The sequence below is a fragment of the Scyliorhinus torazame genome, chromosome 10, assembly GCF_047496885.1.
Source record: "Scyliorhinus torazame isolate Kashiwa2021f chromosome 10, sScyTor2.1, whole genome shotgun sequence".
Lineage (NCBI taxonomy): Eukaryota > Metazoa > Chordata > Chondrichthyes > Carcharhiniformes > Scyliorhinidae > Scyliorhinus > Scyliorhinus torazame.
Window position 1 is genome coordinate 40,366,315 of NC_092716.1, and position 25,427 is coordinate 40,391,741.

At 48.0% G+C, this 25,427-nt stretch overlaps 1 protein-coding gene across 1 annotated transcript in view; it reads right to left on the reverse strand.

The window, feature by feature from the left end:
• gabarapl2 (GABA(A) receptor-associated protein like 2) overlaps positions 1–24,877 on the reverse strand; it is a 34,750-nt gene extending 9,873 nt beyond the window's left edge. The window contains exons 1-3 of the mRNA XM_072517970.1: positions 24,707–24,877; positions 7,859–7,914; positions 6,233–6,405 (exon numbers count right to left, since the gene is read on the reverse strand). Of these exons, the coding sequence (XP_072374071.1) occupies positions 6,233–6,405; positions 7,859–7,914; positions 24,707–24,740 (263 nt within the window). The 5' untranslated portion in view covers positions 24,741–24,877. The remainder of the gene's footprint in view (positions 1–6,232; positions 6,406–7,858; positions 7,915–24,706) is intronic.
• Between the last annotated feature and the right edge of the window lie 550 nt (positions 24,878–25,427).

Below are 25,427 nucleotides of genomic sequence, written 5' to 3' on the forward strand. Positions count from 1 at the left end.
TCTAGAAGGACAAGAGCAGCAGATACCTAGGAACCCCACCATCTGGAGGTTCCGATCCAAGTCACTCACCACCCTGACTTGGAAATACATCACCGTTCCTTCGCTGTCATTGGGACAAAATCCTGGAACTCCCTGTCTAACAGCACAGTGGGTGTACCTACACCTGACGGACTGCAGCAGTTCAGGAAAGGAACTCAGCACCACCTTCTGAAGGGCAACTCGGGATGGGCAATAAATTCTGGCCACATCCCGTAAATGAATAAAAAAAAATACACATGCACTCTCTCACACACATGCACTATGTCTCACACACGTACACTCTCTCACACACATACACACGTACACGTACATTCTTTCTTTCTCAGACACACACGTACCTTCTCTCTTTCACACACGTGCTCACTCTCTTTTTCACACATGCGCTCACTCTCTCTGTCATGCGCTCACTCTCTCACACACGCTCACACTCTCACACGTGCGCTCACACGCACTCACTCTCTCACGCACGCACGCACTCTCTCACGCATGCACGCACTCTCACGCACGCAGGCACTCTCACGCACGCAGGCACTCTCACGCACGCACGCACGCACTCACTCACTCTCTCATGCACTCACTGTCTCACACACACGCTCACTCTCTTTTTCACACACGCGCTCACTCTCTGTCATGCGCTCGCTCTCACACGCGCTCACACTCTCACACGTGCACTCACACTCTCACACGTGCACGCGCTCTCTCTCACTCGTGCACTCGCTCTCTCTCACTCGTGCACTCGCTCTCTCTCACTCGTGCACTCGCTCTCTCTCACTCGTGCACTCGCTCTCTCTCACTCGTGCACTCGCTCTCTCTCACTCGTGCACTCGCTCTCTCTCACTCGTGCACTCGCACTCTCTCACTCGTGCACTCGCTCTCTCTCACTCTCGCACGCACGCTCGCACTCTCGCACGCACGCTCGCACGCACTCTCGCACGCACGTACGCTCGCACTCTCGCACGCACGCACTCTCGCACGCACGCACGCACTCTCCCTCCCACGCTCTCCCTCCCATGCACTCGCTCACTCCCTCCCACGCACTCTCTCTCTCCCTCACACGCACTCTCTCCCTCCCACGCACTCGCTCACTCCCTCCCACGCACTCGCTCACTCCCTCCCACACACTCGCTCACTCCCTCCCACACACTCGCTCACTCCCACGCACTCTCTCTCCCTCACACGCACTCTCTCCCTCCCACGCACTCTCTCTCTCCCTCACACACTCTCTCCCTCCCACTAACTCTCTCTCTCCCTCCCACGCACTCTCTCTTCCACACGCACTCGCTCTTCCTCACGCACTCCCTCTCCCTCACACGCACTCCCTCTCTCCCTCACACGCACTCTCTCTCTCCCTCACACGCACTCTCTCTCCCTCACACGCACTCTCTCTCCCCCTCACACGCACTCTCTCTCTCCCTCACACGCACTCTCTCTCTCCCTCACACGCACTCTCTCTCTCCCTCACACGCACTCTCTCTCCCTCACACGCACTCTCTCTCCCTCACACGCACACTCTCTCTCCCTCACACGCACTCTCTCTCTCCCTCACACGCACTCTCTCTCTCCCTCACACGCACTCTCTCTCTCCCTCACACGCACTCTCTCTCTCCCTCACACGCACTCCCTCTCTCCCTCACACGCACTCTCTCTCTCCCTCACACGCACTCTCTCTCTCCCTCACACGCACTCCCTCTCTCCCTCACACGCACTCCCTCTTTCCTCACCGCACTCCCTCTCTCCCTCACACGCACTCCCTCTCTCCCTCACACGCACTCCCTCTGCCTCACACGCACTCCCTCTCCCTCACACGCACTCCCTCACACGCACTCCCTCTCCCTCACACGCACTCCCTCTCCCTCACACGCACTCCCTCACACGCACTCCCTCTCCCGCACTCCCTCTCCCTCACACGCACTCCCTCTCCCTCACACGCACTCCCTCTCCCTCACACGCACTCCCTCTCCCTCACACGCACTCCCTCTCCCTCACACGCACTCCCTCTCCCTCACACGCACTCCCTCTCCCGCACTCCCTCTCCCTCTCCCGCACTCCCTCTCCCTCACACGCACTCCCTCTCCCTCACACGCACTCCCTCTCCCTCACACGCACTCCCTCTCCCTCACACGCACTCCCTCTCCCTCACACGCACTCCCTCTCCCTCACACGCACTCCCTCTCCCTCACACGCACTCCCTCTCCCTCACACGCACTCCCTCTCCCTCACACGCACTCCCTCTCCCTCACACGCACTCCCTCTCCCTCACACGCACTCCCTCTCCCTCACACGCACTCCCTCACACGCACTCCCTCTCCCTCACACGCACTCCCTCTCCCTCACACGCACTCCCTCACACGCACTCCCTCTCCCGCACTCCCTCTCCCTCACACGCACTCCCTCTCCCTCACACGCACTCCCTCTCCCTCACACGCACTCCCTCTCCCTCACACGCACTCCCTCTCCCTCACACGCACTCCCTCTCCCTCACACGCACTCCCTCTCCCTCACACGCACTCCCTCTCCCGCACTCCCTCTCCCTCTCCCGCACTCCCTCTCCCTCACACGCACTCCCTCTCCCTCACACGCACTCCCTCTCCCTCACACGCACTCCCTCTCCCTCACACGCACTCCCTCTCCCTCACACGCACTCCCTCTCCCTCACACGCACTCCCTCTCCCTCACACGCACTCCCTCTCCCTCACACGCACTCCCTCTCCCTCACACGCACTCCCTCTCCCTCACACGCACTCCCTCTCCCTCACACGCACTCCCTCTCCCTCACACGCACTCCCTCTCCCTCACACGCACTCCCTCTCCCTCACACGCACTCCCTCTCCCTCACACGCACTCCCTCTCCCTCACACGCACTCCCTCTCCCTCACACGCACTCCCTCTCCCTCACACGCACTCCCTCTCCCTCACACACACTTTCTCTCCCTCACACACACTTTCTCTCCCTCACACACACTTTCTCTCCCTCACACACACTTTCTCTCCCTCACACATACTTTCTCTCCCTCATACGCACTCCCTCTTGCCCTCACACGCACTCTCTCTCCCTCACACGCACTCTCTCTCCCTCACACGCACTCTCTCTCCCTCACACGCACTCTCTCTCCCTCACACGCACTCTCTCTCCCTCACACGCACTCTCTCTCCCTCACACGCACTCTCTCTCCCTCACACGCACTCTCTCTCCCTCACACGCACTCTCGCTCCCTCACCCGGTGGGTCAGGTAGTGGCCCGGTTGGTCAGGTAGTGATCTGGTGGGTCAGGTAGTGGCCCGGTGGGTCAGGTAGTGATCCGTGGGTCAGGTAGTGATCCGGTGGGTCAGGTAGTGATCCGGTGGGTCAGGTAGTGATCCGGTGGGTCAGGTAGTGATCTGGTGGGTCAGGTAGTGGCCTGGTGATACAGGTAGTGGCCCGGTGGGCCAGGTAGTGGCCCGGTGGGCCAGGTAGTGGCCCGGTGGGCCAGGTAGTGATCTGGTGGGCCAGGTAGTGGCCCGGTGGGTCAGGTAGTGGCCAGGTGGGTCAGGTAGTGATCTAGTGGGTCAGGTAGTGGCCCGGTGGGTCAGGTAGTGGCCCGGTGGGTCAGGTAGTGGCCCGGTGGGTCAGGTAGTGATCTGGTGGGCCAGGTAGTGATCTGGTGGGCCAGGTAGAGGCCTGGTGGGCCAGGTAGAGGTCTGGTGGGCCAGGTAGTGGCCGAGGGGGCCACGTGTTGGACAAGCCTGAATTAAACGTTTAGTTCCGTTAATGCAAAGAAAGATTCCCAAGGTGCTTCATCGATAGGCATAAGTAAAACATACTTCAAATAAAGGTGGGAGATGTTAGGAGGGACTTAGTGATAGTTGTGAGATTTTCATTTGAAGAGAGAGAGGGATATGCAAAGTTCTGCCATCAATTGTGGGCAAAGGGAGGTAGGGCTGCCCAGCATTTCAAAATAAGAGGAAAGGAATACTTGGGAGGGGAACGTAGAGCTGGAGGAAGTTGTCTGTATGGGATGCAGAAATACTAGATCAGGGAATAGGAAAGCATTGCAGGTCAGTGAGAACAGGGGTATGGGGATTGGTGGGTGGGGGTTTGGGTAGGTGTGTATGAAACCTTGTTTGAATTTCCGTGCCAGTGTGATGCCAGGTACATAGACTGTCCACCCTAGTGACTGGCTCATTGAATCAAACAGCATGTTCCTTTGGTTGTTTGTAATAGACAACAGATTTGATTCTGCAATTGAGCAGCACTTGCTGAACAACCCTATTAGCTACATTAACAACCTATTGAAGGTGATCAGTCGAGCTCATAACCTGGCTCAATTTGTTAGAAGTTACATACACTGATAAGCGGGGACTCATTTTTTGCAAACAAAAGGAATATGTTTAAGCCTTGCACCTTTTTTGAATGACCCAGGTACTTGGGGAGCCTATAGTTCCCTGTTGCCTTCTCCATGTCAATGCCTTAGCCAATCAGTGTAGACTTGCCAACCAATCAGCACCCTTTCCTCCTGTAGTATAAATTGTTGTGATCATTTGAAATTTGGCATTCTTGCATTTGTCCTGACAAGTGCAAGACAAAAAGCTTTGGCAACGTGTCTCTTTTCTCAGTAATGATCACTGGGCTGTAGAGTAGTAGATTAGTGCCCAAGCAAGACAGGAACCTACTCAGTCCAGAAAATATATTACACTCTCGCAGAGATTTCCTAAACAAATCCATTGTACATTTGTAGCGAAAATACAGATGGCACGCTCACTAAATAAAAAGATACATTGAACTTCGAAATTCCTAATGTGAAGGGCTTCCCGGCAGTCTTCACGACTCGCGGGATTCACCCAAGTTCCACGAGGCCCCACAAGGGGCGAGACCAAATGCCGCGTGCTGAAGCCTATTTTAAATCGACTTTGGCGAACTTACCCAGCATCCACCAGCATCGTGGGATCCACCAGCTTCGCCAGGAAGGCCACAGCCGGGCGCCGTTCAGTACTGATCCACACAAACGTGGACCAGGCGGAACGGTACCCGGGGAGGTCTCCCGGACCATTGGAGACCCCTGGGTGGTCAGGGTCAGTGCAGGGTGGCCCCCGGCCCTCCCACTGGAACGGGGATACCTTGACACTGTCCAGCTGGCAACTTGACACTGCCACCCTGGCACTGCCAACATGCCCATGTGACACTGCCAAGCTGGCAGGAACACTGCCCAGCTGCCAAGGTCGCAGTGCAAGGGTGCCGATGTGCCAGGTGGGGCACTGCCAAGGGCCGGGGGCGAGGGGAGCCATGCCCATGAAAGGAGGGTGGAGGGAGTGTTTGAAGAGTGGGGCTGTGCTGTGCAGCTAAGTACTAAGTACTCTGGGAGGTTGGGGAGGGGTGAGGGGTAGGGTCCTGAAAGGGAGGGGATGCTGTAAGGGACTTGAGGGGGTCCTGAAGAGGAAGCACCCTCAGGGACCCCATAGCGGGGTGTCCTCACTTGAGGGGTTTGGGGTAGTGTCTATGTGTGTGGGGGGCGACAATGTCCATGGATGGGGAATGTGGGTAAACCACAAGCCCACTTAAGAGATTGGGGAACCTTTCAAAATGGCGGCCCAATCTCGGAGTTCAGCTGCCCAGTGCTAAATAAAATTTGAAGTGTGGGCTAACCCGGTGGGAAACTCCCCAGGGCCCAAAATAATGACTAAGTGTCATTGAATAGCCGGCAGAGCCGGGGGAAACCCCTGAAAATCCAGCCAAAAATGAACATAGAAATATTTTGGGAAAATCGGGCCCTACATCACCAAATGTAAAGGATATGTCATGGGTAAAAGTAGAATACTCATTATTTTGAATGTCTTGGGTGACAAATCCCAAATAAATTGTGAAGGTAATTGGGACTTCCTACTGTTGTTAAATTACCTTTTTATTCCATTAATTGTGCTCATAAACCTCACTACAGTGTTCAAATGTCAGAATGATTCTTCAGATACAGATAAAATCATATTCAAGAGTCAGGTAGATCAATTATAGTTCCATGAATCAAAAGGTAAATAAAAATTGAAGACATCTGCTTTATATCAAGAATAATCCCATTCTAAACATTCAATTTTTCACTTCAATTAATAAGCTATTTTAATATTTACTTAACTGCATATAAAGATTTTCATTTCCAGCATTAGTGCAGAGTTATCTCTCAAAAACTTGGCTAAATAAGCCAATTGCAAGATGTGAAACCACTGACCTGGATTGAGGGACTGTTTTATCTACAAAAAGAAAGATGGCTTTCTCAGATGGCAGCTGGATCCGTTTCCTAATAATCCACATGAACTGTGCCACTGTGATATCAGAGGGCACCAGGTACTTTCTTTTGTCTATATCCACTATCTGTGAGCCAGATACCTTCTCCACTATCACCTTTTGGAACCACAAAACAATCACAAGTAAATTTAAAATATTTTGACATTGTAAATAGATTTTGAATAAAACTTATAAATATTTTACAGATACTTACAATTTGTAAATGTATTAAATAGGCAAAAAACACATCACTAACATGGACTGTCATGTTGTGTGGCAGACACAGTACAAGAAACTGCACTTACCTTACTTTTCAGTGTTTTGAATCTTACAAAATAGGTGATTACAGGCACTTGGAGAATAGCCCATAAATATTGCTGCAACTAGCTCATTTAAAGCACGTAACACAACTAATGAGGGGTCTTTTACTTGGATTGTTAACCCTTCCTTCCTCTCTTTACAGATGTTGCCTCATCTGTTGAGTGTTTCCAGCATTTTCTATTTTTACTTGGGGCAAATGTTGGTCAGGTACTTAACAATCACAAAATATACTCTGAGACATTCCCACTGCTTTAATAAAATCTAGAGAAATGTCTTTATAGTAAACTGAATCAAGTATGCATTCTAAAAATTATCATAAAATATTAAAAAGGCAAACTTGAGTAAGTTTGCTTAAAACATTATAAGTAATATAATAGTTCTGCCAACGGGTGTGTATATTCCTATTTCTATCAATAACAAAGGTCCTAATGGATGTTCTGCATATGCTTGCATGTAAATGCCCTGCTTGTTAGTTAGTGCGTAATAAATCAGATAATATCACAAAATATATAGGTTAAACTAAAAGTCTTTTGCTTCATAATTAATTTTCCTAGTAACCCAGATCTATAAAGATCACGGCAATTATTTCTTTCTGGTGTAACCATTTATAACATTGCTCTTTAGGGGCTAACTTAATCCACACCTGACACATCCTTAGCCTGGATCCAAGTACATACACTGTAATAGTTTGCCTGTTGTAAACCCAACCCGCTGTTCTTTGTTTAAATTCTACCAATTTAAATCTTTACTATAATAGGTTGTGATTTTTTTTTTTGAAGTTCAAGCTAAAGAAATGTCAGTGTAAATAAAAGCTTCAAATAAGTGACTTCTGTAAAACTCAATCATTTTATACAGATTTAACCGAAGTAGGCCATTCAGCTCACCATAACTATACCATTCTGCTGTTCTTTCCAAGTAACCTAACCTTTTAATTGCTCTCTTTTCAACTATTTATCCACTTTCCTTTTAGAAGCTATTAAGCATTCTTGTCACTATTTTGTAATTGTTTGAAAAGTTGACCATGGTCTTATCAAGTGGACAAAACACAGGAGGGCTGGAATTCTCCAATCATTGGCATTCTCCGTTCCCGCCACTAGCGCACCCCCGTTAGCAGCGGCGTGGCGTGGCTTCAGTGGGAAATCCCAAAAAGTTCTTGTAAGAAGTTTAAATAATTTTTTTTGTCAAAACATAATGCAAAAATAATTCTTATCAAAACCCTTTTATACCATTTTACTGAAGTGATACTCACTGGTACTCTGTCTGGATATTTAGCTCTGATTTTGGCAGATTCGACACACCTGTGTTCTGTAAAGTAAAGGTCAGTATGAATAGTAAGAAATTTCACATACACATTTACCCATTAGTGTACATTTTTTCTCACACCCTGCCTAATACTTCTGACTCCCTTGCATAGGTTAAGGTTCCACATACAGCAGTTGATCTCCAGTTCCTTGCTCAAGTGACAATTATTCATGTGTGACCTTCAACAGGCTACCTTTCCGTCAGTCACATCTAAACCAGGTCTTGTCCTCGCCTGGCACCGCTGTAACCATTCAGCAGGAGTTGCTTAATATTTGGGAAGCTCGACCAACATTCCTTTCCCTAATCCGAGAGTGTAGGAAGATGTCTATATCATAATATAGGGATAAAGACTGGGGGGAGATGTAACGGGTTAAATCTAACACTATAATAACTACTGAGCTTGTGCATAAAGAAGTATGTCTTAATGATGTCACTCAGAAAGAGATGAATAAAAGATGTTCTGATGGTAATCTTGCAAATAGTTAGTTATGTAAATAAAAGTATTTTTAAGGAAAGATCTTTGCTTCCAATCAGATCTCTTACTAGGGAAAGACATCTAATGTCTTCCAAGACAACCAAACAATAAAAGAAAGAAATTCATAATCATTTTTACTGCCTCCCGAAATAGCAGCAGCTAAGTCAACCTTTAAACCTGGTACTTTCCTGTTTGTGTGCGATAAATATACTGTGTTTACCCTAGAAACCACTGGAGGCCTATTTGATCAAACTATACATACAAAAAAGTTTACATAATTTCTCTCTTCAGAAGCTCATTGTGAAGACAGATAAATACGAATATAGAAATCCTACAGTGCAGAAGGAGGCCATTTGGTCCATCGAGTCTGCACCGACCCTCTGAAGGAGCACCCGACCTAGTTCCACCCCAACCTAGCCCCGCAACCCCAACTAACCTGCAAACCTTTGGACACTAAGGGGCAATTTAGCATCGTCAACCCACCTAAGCTGCACGTCTTTCGACTGTGGGAGGAAACCGGAGCTCCCGGAGGAAAGCCTTACAGACACAGGGAGAAAGTGCAAATGCCACACAGACAGTTATCCAAGGCCAGAATTGAACTCAGGACCCTGGTGCTGTAAGGCAGCAGTGATAACCACGATGCCATTGTGCCGCCTGTTATATTTTGGATAACGACTAATTAGTGATAACGTCCTTGCACTCCGTATAAACTCCAAATCAGTAGAAAGGGAACACAAGAAAAGAAGAAATAGGAGCAGAAATAGACTAAATGCCCTATCAAGGCTGCTCTGCCATTCAATACGATCATGGTTGATCTTTAGGTTCAATACCACTTCCCTGCCGTTTCCCATATCTCTCAATTCCAAAAGGTCCAAAAGCTCGTCTATCCCAGCCTTAAATGTATTCAATGATGGAGCATCCATAGCGTAGAGAATTCCATGATTCACAATACTTTGAGTGAAGTAATTCACCTTCATTGCAGTCCGAAATGATTGGCCCCTTATCCTGAGACTGTGTCCCCACATTTTAGATACACAACCAGCAGAAGGAATCTCTCAGCATCCACCAGATTCAGCCCCTTCAGAATCTTGCACATTTCAATGAGTACGCTTCTTATTCTTTTAAACTCAAGACAAAATAGACTGAATTTGAACAGCAATTTACTCAGAGACTAATAACTCAAGTTTTCATTGAAACCAATAATCTGTAAAATCGGGAATCGAACCTGGGACCCTGGAGCTGTGAAGCAACTGTGCTAATCACTAGGCTACCCTGCTGCCCGTGCTGTTGAAACATTGGTCCAAATTTTAAGTTCAGTGGTGGAGGAACAGCAATTGCCTTTCACCTCGGTCTCAAAGGTTTTCTTGGGTTTTTGAGTGGAGGCTTTCTCTAACCAAGCATTGTATTCAGTGTACTTTATATCCTCTATCCAATACTAACCTCCGAAGGAATGAGACTCCATACGTCAGGAAATATATTTTCAGAGCCAGAGATATATTTGGGAGTAACCTTCATGCATCACATTGTGACAAATTAACTTAGGATGCAATTCTCCTGCCGCTTTGCACTCAAGTGAGAGCACAACGCTGCCGGAGAATCTCGGGAGATGCCTCCAGCGAGCCTCACGACAGGCTCCAAGCCTCGCAAGATCCACCGGAATCACACGAGACCTCGGTGTCAGAACTAGGATGTTGCCTATGTTATGAAGAGAGATTGGATAGACTGGGGGGGGGGGGGGGGGGGTTGTTTCTTGGAGCAGAGGAGACTGAAGGGGGACATGTTTGAGATGTATAAAATTATGAGGGCCAAATGGGCGTGACGAAATGCCACTCCCGGATGTAGATCGTAAACCTATTTACGACCTACCTGCCTGGGATCCAACAGCCGCTGTTGATTCTCCGGCCTCCCCAGGGAGGCTGCAACTGGCTGTTGGATCCCAGGCAGGTAGGTCATAAATAGGTTTACGATCTACATCCGGCAGCGGCATTTCGTCACTGCTGTTCCACACAAACGTGGAACGTGTTCGATCACTGCTGTTCCACACAAACGTGGATCAGGCGGAACAGCACCTGCAGGGTCTCCCAGACCATCAGAGGCCCCTGGGTGGTCATGGTAACTGCAGGGTGGCCCCCGGGCCCTCCCCCAGAATGTGGGCACCTTGGCACTGCCCAGCTGGCACCTTGGCACTGCCCAGCTGGCAGGTAGGGGCCTCTGGGAGGTTGGGGAGGGTGATGGGTGGGGGTCCTGGAAGGGAAGGGATGCTGTAAGGGACTTGGGGGGCCTGAAGAGGGGGGACCCCATAGCGGGGTGTCCTCGCTTGGGGGGTGTGGGGTAGACAATGCCCATGGGTGGGGGTGTGTGGAGGAACCACAAGCTCACTAAGAGATCGGGTCACCTTTTCAAAATGACTGCCCGATCTCTACTCCCCGGTGCTAAAACAATTCTATGTGAAATGAATGAAATGAAATGAATGAAAATCGCTTATTGTCTGTCACAGGTAGGCTTCAATGGAGTTACTGTGAAAAGTCCCTAGTCGCCACATTCCGGCGCCTGTTCGGGGAGGCTGGTACGGGAATTGAACCGTGCTGCTGGCCTGCTTGGTCTGCTTTAAAAGTCAGCGATATAGCCCAGTGTGCTAAACCAGTGTGGGCTAACCCAGTGAGAAACTTGCCAGGGCCCAAAAAAGTGGCTAAGTGTCATTGAGTAGCGGTGGGGAACTCCCTAAAAAATCCACCACAAATTAACTTAAACATTTTTGGGGGGAATCGCACCCTTAATCCTGAATGCACTAGCATTAACTTATTCTGATATCTTTAGTGGGGAACTGGTAGACAAGTATCCCAAGTTGGTGCTATTGCATTGATTTCAGTGCTGAATTTATCAGCATGAACTGTTGCAGAGCACATTGTGGAGGAGCAGGTATCTCGGACAGCAAATTCCAATTTCTGCATTTGACTGTACATGTGCCAGAAGTTGCTGCTCAATTTACTCAATTATAATGGCAAGGTGTTGTTAATCTCACTACTATTAATGATACAAAATATGGATTATTCTATCAAGAAACTATTGTAAATGGGTTGAAAGTCACAAAGAAAATGTATTAAGCAAGCTAGTCCATAAAACCCCTCCATCCCCTGAACTGATAAAGGATGGATTTGGAAGAGGTCTGAAGTTTGCTGTTTGTGGTTTATTTGAATGAATTTAGACATGAATATAGGAAGGTTGATCAGTAAGTTCATGGATGACATGAAAATTAGTGAAGTGGTAAATAGTGAGGAGGATGGCCTTGGATTACAATAGGATATAGACGGGCTGGTCAGATGGGCTGGTCAGTGGCAAATGGAATTCAATCCAGATAAGTGTGAGTTGGGCAGGACAAACAAGGCAAGAGAATACATGATGAATGACAGGAATCTGGGAAGTACCAGAGATCAGGGGGGCCTTGGTGCGAGTATACACCAGTCCCTTAAGTAGCAGGGCAGGTGGATACAGTGGTTAAGAAGGCATATGGTACACTTGCCTTTATTAGCCATTGTCTAGAGTTTAAGAGCAGGGAGGTTATGCTGGAATTGTATAAAACGTTGGTTAGGTCACAGATAAGAGTATTGTGTTCAGTTGTGGAATCCACATTATAGGAGTGATGTGATAATACTTGAAAGGGTGCAGATGAGATTTACTAGGAGGTTGCTTGGGCTGGAGAGTTTTAGTTATGAAGAGAGATTGGATAGTCCTGGATGGCAAGATGTTTCTTGGAGCAGAGGAGACTGAAGTGGGACATGTTTGAGATGTATAAAATTATGAGGGGCATAGATAGATAGGAAGAAACATTTCCCCTTGGTGGAGGGATCAATGACCAGGGGGCATAGATTTAAGGTAAGGGGCAGGAGGTTTAGAGGGGATGTAAGGAAAACCTTTAACACCCAGAGGGTGGTGGGAGTCTGGAACTCACTTCCTGAAAAAGTGGTGGAGGCAGAGACCCTCATCACATTTAAGAAGTATTTAGTGGTTAGCACTGCTGCCTACGGCGCTGAGGTCCCGGGTTCGATCGCAGCCCCAGGTCACTGTCTGTGTGGAGTTAGCACATTCTCCATCTGTCTGCGTGGGTTTCACCCCCACAACCCAAAGATGTGCAGGTTAGGTGGATTGGCCACGCTAATTGCCCCTTAATTGGAAAAAATAATTGGGCACTCTAAATTTATTTTAAAAAGTATTTAGATGTGCACTTGTAATGCCAAGGCATACAAGGCTACGGGCCAAGTGCTGGAAAAGGGATTAGGATACTTAGGTAGTTGTTTTTGACTGGCGCCCAGGCACGATGGGCCTTTTCTGTGCTGTGGACCTGTATGGCTATGTCACACAGCTTCATGCACGCCTGGCAATATTAGTGTACGACTTGTGGAATGATCTGAAATAAATAATGGTGGGTGTGTGAGCAGGAAAGGAGACAAAATAATAAGGAAGCTGTTCAATTATTCCTATAGTCTCACCGTTAACAAAACTCTATTTGTATTTGGAAACTATCTAGAGAAATTCTAATAATGCTTATCTGCTGATGCTTCATCCTGAACCATTTCCTTGGCACTGGTAAGTTTGCCATTGCCCTTCCCGCTGTCAGGGACGGAGCAAAGGTAGCAGGTCCCCAGTTTAGCTCAGCCAGAACAGGAATCAAAACCGCAATGTTGCCGTTTTCCTAATCCACCACACTGGCCACCTAGCTGACTGAGCTAACTGGTCCGTAAACAACAACTTCCCACATTTATATAGTACCTTTGATGCAATGCAATGTCCCAAGGCACTTCAAGGGAGCATAATCAAATAAGATTTGACATCGAGCTACATAAGGGAACATTGGCCATAAACTTGGTGAAGGAGATAAGTTTATCTTATAGGAGACAAGAGAGATAGAGAAGTATAGGCAAAGAATTCTTGAGCTTAAGGTCTTAGCAGCTGAAGGAACAAGCCCCAATGGTGGAGCTATTAGATGTGTAAGAGACCTTGGCCGGGATTCTCCGATCCCACGCCGGGTCGGAGAATCGGCCGGGGGGGGGGGGGGGGGGGGGGGGGGGGGGCTAGAATCTCGCCATGCTGCTCCGGGTCACCGATTCCCCAGCGACCGGAGAATTTGCAGCAATCGCACCCGTGGGGTCGCCGCCACGCCGGTCGGGGGCCGTTGAAAGTGCCCCCCAGCGATTCTCGGTACCTTGACGAGCTGAGTGCCCGCCGAGTTCCACCGGCGTGGGTTACGTATAGTCCTACCTGGTGGGACCTCGCAGTTCTGGCTGCGGGGGCCGTCCTGGTGGGGGAGGGGGGGGTCACCCGAATCCGGGGGAAGACTCCACAGTGGCCAGGCCCGCGATCGGGGCCTACCGATCGGCAGGCGGGCTAATTCCAGGGGGGGCCTATATTCCTCTGCACCGGGCCCCTGTAGGGCTCCACCATATTGCCCGGGGGCCAGCGCGGAGGCAGCAACCCACGCGCGTGCGCGGACCGTGGCGTGCCAGCTTTCAAGCGCCGGAGCAGCGGACAGCACTCCAGCGCCGTACTAGCCCCTAGGAAGGGGTGAATGCCTGGGCCTGGAAGCCCATTGACACCAGAGTCGCTCGCGCCGCTTTTGACGCCATCAGAACTTGGCCATGGGATCGGAGAATCCCGGCCCAGATTTGGGAGAGAGCGCAGAGTTTTCAGAAGGTTGCCGCAAATAACAGAGATAAGGAGTGGCCAGACCATGGAGAAGTAATGCACAAAAATGTACTTTCTCTTTGTCAAAACAAAGTGATTCAGCAGACCATGAATAATACAGAGCAACTCGACAAATCAGATCGATTAAAATTCACTTAACAGCAAGGGAGTGCAACAAAGAATGGTGACATCATTGGATATATGAATTAAATAAATAAATTACAATAACAAGGCTTTCCATATATTATAAATACATTACCAGGCGTAATTATGCTGCAGTTACAATCCTGAGCAGCTATTTATTTTCTCTCGGGGGATAATATGAGGGGAACATACCCAGCTTTTTTTAAAAAGAGGGTAACAGGCTCACTTTCTGGCAGCTTGGTGCGAAAAGGGTTTCTAAATATACACATTTTTCAATTTTGGAGGCAGAAATATGAAATGAAAATTAAACAATGTACTCATAGACTCTTTTAATTCCTCAAATATTACCCTTATTATAGTTTACACTGTATGGAATTGACATTCATATGCATTCCCTGACTTGGAACTCTATCACTGTTCCTTTAATGTCGCTGGGACAAAATCCTGGAACTAATTCCCAAATGGCACTGTTGGGTACCACACCACATGGACAGCAGGGGTTCAGGAAGCTCACCATCTCTTTTTCAAGGGCCATGCCAACAATTGCCCCTTTGTGTCTCAAGATGTGCAGGGTCGGTGGGGTTGTGGGGCTATGGGGTTACGTTGATCGGGCGGGTGAGTGGGCTCTAGGTAAGGTGCTCTTGCAGAGGGTTGGTGCAGACTCGATTGGCCGAATGGCCTCCTTTTGCACTCTAGGGATTCTATGGGCGCAGTCCACCGGCCGCATTGCGCTCTCACTGGAATCTGGTGCTGCCTGTGAATGCCGGGAGAGCCCTCTCGTGGGCTTCCCGGACGTTTTCACGGCTCACGGGATTCACCCATGTCAGAGTCAGAAACATGTCCACAAGGGGCGGGTCCAAGTGGTGCACGGCAAAGCTGGTTTTAAACCGGCTTTGGTGAAATTACCAAGTATCCAACAGCATCTCGGGATCCACTGGCCTCTCCAGCGAGACCGCAGATGGGCGCCGTTCAGCACTGGGCCACACAAACGGACCATTGGAGACCCCTGGGTGGTCGGGATCAGTTAAGGGTGGCCCCTTGGCCCACCCCTGGAATGCGCCTTGACACTGCCCAGCTGGCACCTTGGCACTGCCAACCAAGCTGGCTGGAGCACTGCTGGGTGCCAGTGCAAGAGTGCCCGAATGCCAGGGTTGCACTGCCAAGGGTCAGAAGTCGAGGAGGGGCATGCCCATGAAAGGAAGGTGGAGGGAGATTTGAAGTGTGTGGGAGTACAGAGCAGGTAAGTAGGGGCCTCAGGGAGTTTGGGGGGTGACAAGTGGGCATCCTGGAAGGGAGGGATACTGGTGCTGTAAGGGGACTTGGAGAGCCTGAAGAGGGGGGGGGACCCAGAGACCCCATAGCAGGGCTCCTCACTTGGGGGGTGGGAGTAGTGCGAATGTGTATGGGGATGACAGTGTCCATGGGTGGGGGTTGTGGGGGACCCACAGCTCACAGAGTTCAGGCACCCTTTCAAAATGGCAGCCCAATCTCGGAGTTCAGATCCCCTGGGTAAAAGAATTCTAAGGGCGGGTTTCTCCGGCTGCGTTCGCCTGGTGACTGGAGAATCCCGCCTGAGGTTAATGGAATTCTCCGTTGTCCGCCTCTCGCCCATGGCATTCTTGCGGTAGGCGGGGCGGAAGAATCCAGCCCTAAGTGTGGACTAAACCAATGCAAAACTCCCCAGTGACTAAGTGTCATTGAATAGCGGTGGGGAACTTGCCGGCAGAGTCGGCGGGAAACTCCCTGAAAAATCCGCCACAAATGTACTTAGAAATTTTTTCGGAGAATCGCACCCTATGATTCTTCTATGACACCTCATGAGCAAATGAAAGAAAATTACATTCTATCTTAATCCTCATATCACTAATTTTCATGTCAAATTCATGTTCCTTCAGAAATGTAACTAATTATTAATATGGGCTTATGAGAAAGCACCAACCATTATTAATTATAGATAACTATGAAAGATTTGGGCCCATAAATTGGTTTTCCATCTATTGCCTAAACCCGTCATCTGATTTGGGTTCAGAGCTCAATGAAAGGCGAAGTCTAAATTCAGATGTTCTCACATTAAGATTGCTGCTTTGATCTACGTGTTAATGATGAAGTTGAATAATTATGGAATAACAAAGGAAAAAGAGAAATGACAAATCAAACAGTACTCCCAGTTCTCAAACACTGTAAATCTCTCGTTGCAAGCTTCAATGGAATACGTCAGTTATGATGTCGAAAAGCACAAGACAGTGAATGTCAAAAGCGGAGTGCAGCGCAGGCAGCTATCGTCCTATGAAACCCATAAGGCTTTGAGGCAGTAAACGGAATGGAGAGCTATTTTTGTGTTTTGCACTTTCATGTTGTCCAGCTGGAAATTACCCTGGCACTATTAGCAGATGAGAATTTAACACATTATCATGACATTCCTCTCTCTGCTATATCAACAACAGCACTCTCTCTAAAATTAAAAACCTTAATACCCATGTTAAAATAAACAGCTAGAGTTAATCATAACAGTTAGTTGTTCTTATGCTGATACTGTCACAAGTAATTCCAAGGCTCAATAAAGTAATACAGGAAGATATAACAACTTTGTGTTTACACTGAAGCTCAAATGTAGCACTTAATCCATGGTTTTTAACAGAAGGAAGGAAAATGGACATCAAGTTATAGTTGAAGGGTTAGGAGACATGATCAAAGGCGGAGGGTGCAATTTACTGGCCGCACCCGCCAGAATTGGGGCACGATGCGACCCGTAGATCCCAGGAGAGGCCTCTCCCAGGATTCCTGACGGTCTTTACGCTTCATGAGATCTAACTGATCTCGTAGGGTTAAGTGAGTTGAGAAACCCACTTAAATCTGCTGACGCCAGATCAAACGGCCACCCGACATCTATCGGCCTCACCGAGGAGGCCCCAGCCAGGTGCCGTTTAGCACTGGTCCCCACAAACGGGGAGCAAGCAGAACGACACTTATGGGGGGTCGGCCTCCGAGCAGGGTGGCACCCTGGCACTGCTGGTGCTACCCTGGCACCTTGGCATTGCCAGGCTGGCAGGGGCCACTGCCAAGGTGGCAGGCTGGAATTTTGCCCGTGCCAGGGATCGGGCCTCGGGGCTCCTTGCCCATGTGAGTCCAGGGTCAGGACTTTGAAAATTTGCCATCAAAGATGGAGTGGGGGAAGTGGGCATGTAAGGGAAACCAGTGGTGCAGATTACTGTAATGGTAAGAAAGGGTAAGAAAATAACATTAGAAATAGGAGCAGAAGTGGGCCACATGGCCCCTTGAGCCGACTCCATTCAATATGATCATGACTGATCTTCTGCTTTACTCCCCCTACCCCAAAGGATCTAAAAGTCTATCAATCTCAGCTTTAATTAGACTCAACAATGGATCATCCATAACTCTCTGGGAAAGATAATTCCAAAGATTAACAACACTCCAAATGAAGAAATCTCTACTCATCTCAGTCCTAAATGATCAACCCCTTATCCTGAAACCATGTCCACAAGTAGATTCCCCAGTCAGGGGAAATAACCTCAGTGTCAACCCTGTCAAGCTCCTTCACAATCCTGTATGTTTCAATGGTGTTTTACTTCCTAAACTCCAAAGAGAAAAGGTCTGATTTATTCAGCCTCCCATCCCGGGAACTGGCATGGTGAACCTTGTTTGTGGCCTCCAAGACATGTATATCCATCCCTAAATATAGTGACTAAAATTGCACACAGTACTCCAGGTGTGGTCTCACCAAAGCCTTGCAAAATTGTAGCAAGACTTATTTATTTGTGTACTCCAGTCGCTTCCAATAAAGGCCAACATGCCTTATGCCTTCCTAACTGCTTGCTGTACCTCCATGCCAACGTTATGTTCTTTGTACATGTCTCACTGAGCAGCAACATTTAGAAGTTTCACTAGTTTTAAAATATATTCTGCTTTTCTGAATAACCTCACAATTCTCTATATTATATTCCAAATGCAGCCTTATTGTCCACTCACTCAACTTGTCTATATCTCTTTGCAAATTCTTTGTGTCCTCCTCAAACAGTTTGCATTCCCACCTAGCTCAGTATTGTTAGCAAAGTTGGATACATTACTCTTAGTCTCTTTGTCTAAGTAATTAATAGATTGCAAATAGTTCAGGCCCCAGCATTGATCCTTAAAGCATTCCACTATTTACAACCTTCCAATTCAGAAGTGACGATATTTACTGATGATTGAAATGTTCAACACCATTCACGGCTCTTCTGTTACTGAAGTAGTTCATGTCCAAATGCAGCAAGCACTTGGGCTGACAAGTGACTAGTAACTTTCACACCACACAAGTGCTAGGCAATGACTATCTCCAACAAGAGAGAATCTCACCATCGCCCATTGATATTCAATGGCATTACCGTTGTTGAATCCCCCACTATCAACTTCCTGGAGGTAAACATTGACAAAAAACTGAACTAAATGAGTCATACAAATACTGTGGCTACCAGAGCAGGTCAGAGACTAGGAATCCTGTAGTGAGTAACTCACCTCCTGACCCCACAAAACCTGCCCACCATCTACAAGGCACAAGTCAGGAGTGTGATGGAACACTCTCCATTTGCATGGATAAGTGAAGTTCCAGTAACACTCAAGAAGCTTGACACCACCCAAAACAAAACAGCCTATTTGATTGGCATCCCTTCCACTAACATTCACTCCATCCACCAACTACGCATAGTCGCAGCAATGTGTACCATTAACAACATGCACAACAGAAACTCATCAAGGCATCTTAGATAAACCCATGACCACTACCATTTAGAAGGACAAGGGCAGCAGAGTTCCCCTCCAAGCCACTCACCAACCTGACTTGGAAATATATTTCACTGCCACTGGATCAAATTCATGGAACCCCCAACAGTACTGTGGGTGTACCTACACCACATGGACTGCAGCGGTTCAAGACAACAGTTCTCCACCACCTTCTTAAGGGCAATTGTCGGTGGGCAATAAATGCTAGTCCAGCCAGCAAAACCCACATCCCTTGAATGAATAAAAAAAAAACCTCAAAAATGCCCCAATTATCATTTGGCTTCCTTTCCATTAACCAATCCTCCATCCATGCCAATATATCACCAACTCCGTGAGGACTTATCTTATATTAACTTTGTGTGGCACCTTGTTGTATGCCTTTCAGAAATCCAAGTAGACTACATCTACTGGCTCCCCTTTATCCACCCTACCAGTTACATTCTCAAAAATCTAATAAATTCATCATACACTATTTCCCTTTCATAAAGCCACTTTGGCTTTGTCTGATCGTACAATGATTTTCTGCATGCATTGTTAAGATTTTCTTGTAGATTACACCATTTTTCCGATGATGATCAGGCTGACTGGCCTGCAGTTCCCTGTTTTCTCTCACCCTTGCTTCATGAATAATAGTGTTACATTGACTGCTGGGAATATTGTAAACAAATGGCAGAAGTTTGAATTCAATGTGTTGGGGAATGGGGAGACAATGGAAGGTGAAGACATGACCGCACAAATTAATATGGATTTGACAAAAGCAAAATACTATCGATGTTGGAAATCTGAAATAAAAACAGAAAATGCTTTAAATATTCAGTATACAGGCAGCATCTGTGGAGAGAGAAACAAAGTTAATATTTCAGGTCAAGGACTTCTCAGCAGGACAAAACATGCATATAACTCAGGTAGTGCAGTAGAGTTAGGAGTCAACAAGAGACATATTAGAGAAATAAAATCTGGTGCTGACAAAGACATGAATGGGAATTTCATTGGCAGTGGAAGTAGAGGTGAAAAGTATTACAGAAGTGGAAATATTAACTATAGTCAACAACTTACTATGATACAAACGACTGAAAATTACTGTTAGCAGCATTTATAATCTAGTCTTGACTATTCCTGGCTGATCTCTCACATTCGACACTCCGTAAGGCCATAAGACATATAGCAGAATTAGGCCATGTGTCTGCTCCGCCATTAAATCATGGCTGATATGTTTCTCATCCCCATTCTCCTGCCTTCTCCCCATAACCCCTGATCCCCTCACTAATCAAGAACCTATCTATCTCTGTATTGAAGACAGTCAATTATTTGGCCCCCCACAGCCTTTTGTGGCAAAGAGTTCCACAGATTCACCACCCTCTGGCTGAAGACATTCCTCTTCATCTAAGTTTGGAAGGATTGTTCCTTCAGTCTGAGGCTGTGGCCTCGGATTATAGTTTTTCCTACTAGTGGAAACAGCCTCTCCATGTCCACTCTAACTAGGCCTCTCAGTATCCTGTAATTTTCAATAAGATCCCCCTCATCCCTCTAAACTCCAACGAGTACAGACCCAGAGTCCTCAACCGCTCTTCATATGACAAGCTCTTCATTCCAGGGATCATTCTTGTCAACCTCCTCTGGACCCTTTCCAAGGCCAGCACATCCTTCCTTAGATACGGGGCCCAAAACTTCTCCCCATACTCCAAATGTGGTCTGATCAGAGCCTTATGCAGCCTCGGGAGTACATCCCTGCTCTTGTGTTCTAGCCCTCTCGACATGAATGCTAACATTGCACTTGTCTTCCTAACTGCCTGCAAAATCTTCACATTAACCTTGTGAATCTTGAACTAGGACTCCCAAGTCCCTTTGTGCTTCTGATTTCCTAAGCCTTTTCCCATTGAGAAAATAGTTCATACCTCCATTTTTCCTACCAACGTGCATAACTTCACACTTTTCCACATTGTACTCCATTTGCTACTTCTTTGCCCACTCTCCTAGCCTGTCCAAGTCCTTCTGCAGCCCCCTTGCTTCCTCTTTTTTAAAAAACTATATTTATTAAAGTTTTTCAACAACACAATTTTTTCCCCTGACAAACAATAACCCCCCCCCCGTAACAAAATAACACAAAGTTGCACTGAGCAAGATATATACATGGCAAAATGGTATATTTACATAGCTTTATACACTGGCCCTCACCCGTACGTGCCAGTTTCCCCCACCCTTCATGTTATCTCCTGCTCATCCATCCCCCCAAGCAATCCCCCATTCCCCCCCTCCCCCCCGCAGGGTTGCTGCTGGCCGATCTTCCTCTAACGCTCCGCAAGATAGTCTAGGAACGGTTGCCACCGCCTGTAGAACCCCTGCGCAGACCCTCTCAAGGCAAACTTAATCCTCTCCAGCTTTATGAACCCAGCCATGGCGTTTATCCAGGCCTCCAGGCTGGGGGACTTCGCCTCCTTCCACATTAGCAAGATCCTTCGCCGGGCTACTAGGGACGCAAAGGCCAGAATGCCGGCCTCTTTCGCCTCCTGCACTCTCGGCTCGTCCACTACTCCAAATAGTGCCAGCCCCCAGCTTGGCTTGACCTGGACTTTCACCACCTGAGATATTGTTCCCGCCACTCCTCTCCAGAACCCCTCCAGTGCCGGGCATGACCAAAACATATGGACATGGTTCGCCGGACTCCCTGAGCACCTTCCACATCTGTCCTCTACCCCAAAGAACCTACTCAACCTCGTCCCCGTCAAGTGCGCTCTGTGAACCACCTGAAATTGTATCAGGCTGAGCCTGGCACATGAGGAGGAAGAATTAACCCTACCCAGGGCATCAGCCCACAGACCTTCCTCGATCTCCTCCCCCAGCTCCTCCTCCCATTTACCCTTCAACTCTTCTACTAGCGCTTCCCCCTCTTCTTTCATCTCTTGGTGTATTGCCGACACCTTGCCCTCCCCGACCCATACACCCGAGATCACCCGGTCTTGAATTTCTTGTGCAGGGAGCAACGGGAATTCCCTGACCTGTCGCCTCACAAAAGCCCTCACCTGCATATATCTAAAAGCATTTCACGGGGGTACCTCAAACTTCTCCTCCAGTGCCCCTAGGCTCGCAAATGTCCCGTCAATAAACAGGTCCCCATTCTTCTAATCCCTGCCCGATGCCAGCCCTGGAACCCCCCTCCGTCCATCTTCCCCGGGACAAACCGGTGGTTACCCCTGATCGGGGACCACACCGAGGCTCCCACTGCAACCCTGTGCCGTCTCCACTGGCCCCAGATCCTTAATGTTGCCGCCACCACCGGGCTCATGGTATACTTTGACGGCAAGAACGGCAGTGGTGCCGTCACCAACGCCCCCAAGCTCGTTCCTTTACAGGACGCCATGTCCATCCTCTTCCATGCCGCCCCCTCTCCCTCCATGACCCACTTGCGGATCATCGCCACATTTGCTGCCCAGTAGTAGCTCTCTAGATTTGGCAGCGCCAACCCTCCTCGGTCCCTACTGCATTCCAGGAACCTTCTCCTTACCCTCGGGGTCTTATTCGCCCACACAAACCCCATAATACTCCTACCTACTCTCTTAAAAAAGCCCTTGGTGATCACGATGGGAAGGCACTGAAACGCAAACAGAAACCTCGGAAGGACCACCATTTTGACCGACTGCACTCTACCCACCAGCGAGAGCGGTAACATGTCCCATCTTTTGAAGTCCTCCTCCATTTGGTCCACCAACCTCGTCAGATTCAGTTTATGTAGGGCCCCCCAACTCCTGGCTCTCTGGATCCCCAGATACCGAAAACTCCCCGCCGCCCTCCTCAGCGGTAGGTCCCCTATCCCCCTTTCTTGGTCCCCTGCATGTAATACAAAGAGCTCACTCTTCCCTACATTGAGCTTATAGCCCGAAAACTCCCCAAACTCACTTAGAGTCTGCATGACCTCCACCTTCCCCTCCATTGGGTCTGCCACGTACAGCAACAGGTCACCCGCGTATAGCGACACCCGATGTTCTTCTCCCCCTCGGACCACCCCCCCCCCTCCATTTATTAGACTCCCTCAGTGACATGGCCAAGGGTTTGATAGCCAATGCAAACAACAGGGGGGACAGGGGGCACCCCTGCCTCGTTCCTCGGTACAGCTGAAAGTACTCTGACCTCCGCCGGTTCGTCACTACACTCGCCACCGGGGCTCTGTAAAGGAGCTTAACCCAGCTGATAAACCCTCCCCCGAACCCAAACCTACGCAGCACCTCCCAGAGGTATTCCCACTCTAGCCCCCTTGCTTCCTCAACCTGTCCCTCTGCATATTTTTGTATCATGTGCAAAATTAGCAACAGTGCCTTCAGTTCCTTCTTCCAGATCATTAATGTACGTTGTGAAAAGTTGTGGTCCCAATACCATCCCTGAGGCACACCACTAGTCTCCAGCTGCCATCCTGAAAAAGACCCCTTTATCGTCACTCTCTGCCTTCTGCCAATCAGCCAATCCTCTATCTATGCCAGCATCTTATTTAACAGCCTCCTATATGGCACCTTATCAAAGGTCTTCCGAAAATCTAAACCCTGCTGCCCATGTCTTAATTCGCACCAAGTCCTGTTCCCCTATTACTCCTGTCTCATTGATTTACATTGGCACTCAAGTCATGCAACATCTAGATTTTAAAGTTATCATCCTTGCTTTCAAATTCTTCCATGGCCTGGACACTCCCTATATCTGTAATTGCCTTTGGCCCTAAAATCCTCTGAGGTATCCGTACTCATCTAATTCAGGTTTAATGTGTATCCCTGTCTTAATTGCTCCACCATTGGTGGCTGTACCATCAGCTGTTTCGGTCCCAAGCTCTCAAATACCCTTTCTACACCTCACAACTTTGCTTTCCTCTAGAACACTCCTTAAAGCCTGCCTCATTGACCAAGCTTTTATTCACCCGCCCTAATATCTCCTTAAATACCTCAGTGCCATATTTTGTTTTACAATAATTCTTGTGTTAAATATGGTATATACATTGCTGTTGTAATCTTGGCAATGGATAGGATTTGGATTTTAAGATTCGGAATATCAAGGTCCTAAAGAACCCCAAGTTTGGATTGAGTTTAAAGCCAAGGTAATCCCAGTAACAGGAGGAAGAAAATTACCCCGTGTAAATGCCAATACTTACAAAACCCAATTAATTTGTTATTTATGACTTTGCGGGTCCCAACTGCTGTTTGCAAATCTGTTCTCTACATGACAACACTTCAAAAATATTTCATAAGCTTTTTGCAAGATTCTCAGGTACTGGAAGTCGCTCTTTAAATTATTATTGGGTGCAGTTTGAAGTTGATGTGATGTGTACCCTGTTTCTCAGAGCTGTATGCTCCTTATAAGTGTGAGGAAATCAATGAGAATTGGTGTCGACATTAAAAGGGAAGGGTTAGGGCAAGCTGGCCCCGATTAACATCTCTAAATACCGTACCGTATTGTGATATCCAAATGTAGAAATTACAGTGCAAACAGGATTAAATGTGCGACTGCTTTACTGGTTAAATTGGTACATGGAATGCGATATTCGAACATTAGGTAAATCATTACTCGAATTCTGAAATAAAAACAAATAGACGCAACAATTTACACAAGCTAAAGGAAAACAAACAGGAGGCCAGAGAGACAAACTGCGCAGGTCAGGACTAGGCCCTGAGACATGTACAGCAGCCCAGCAGAATGGGTTCATTGCCACTGCTACACGTAACCAAGGCGCCAAACTGATCTCACCTAATGAATGGTCTTCTTTAAACATCCATTTCATGTTGCCCGCTGTATAAAAGTATCTATTTACTAAAAAGAAACAAAACGCCGCTACAACGTAACTCTGAGCACTGCTGCTGTATCAAGCGCAGGGACTGTCCTGTCCGACTCAACTATTCCCCATTGAAAGAGGGGGGTGGACGTGAGGAGGAACAATGCTTCAGGAGAGAAGGCCAAGAGGTTTCTGACAGCCACAGTACATCTTATTTTCTATCGTTGATTTCTAGTTTGTATTTTTCAATAACCGTTCCGAGTGATCCATTTTTGTCTTCTAAGAATAATTGCAGAACTTTGAAATATCCCTCACACAGCCATGGTTTGTTCCGAAGGATTAGTTGCGGCCGTCAAATTGCATCACTTATGACTTTAAAGGGGCAATATGTTGACACATTATTCCAGATTGAGTGAAAGTGCAAGCAGCACAGCTGGAAGGGTGCACATTAACATCTGCCCCTTGACTACAGTGCTGGAGCTAACATTTACTACCTATCCCCGGGGGTGGAGGTGGAGGCGGCACAGTGGTGTTGCCACTGGAGTAATAATCCAGAGACCCAGAGTAATATTCTGGGGGGGGGGACTGGGTTTGAATCCCACCACAGCAGGTGGTAAAATGTGATTTAAAAATCCAATGCTGCCCATGAAACGCCCCAATATTGATTGTCATTTAAAAACCCACCTAGTTCATGCC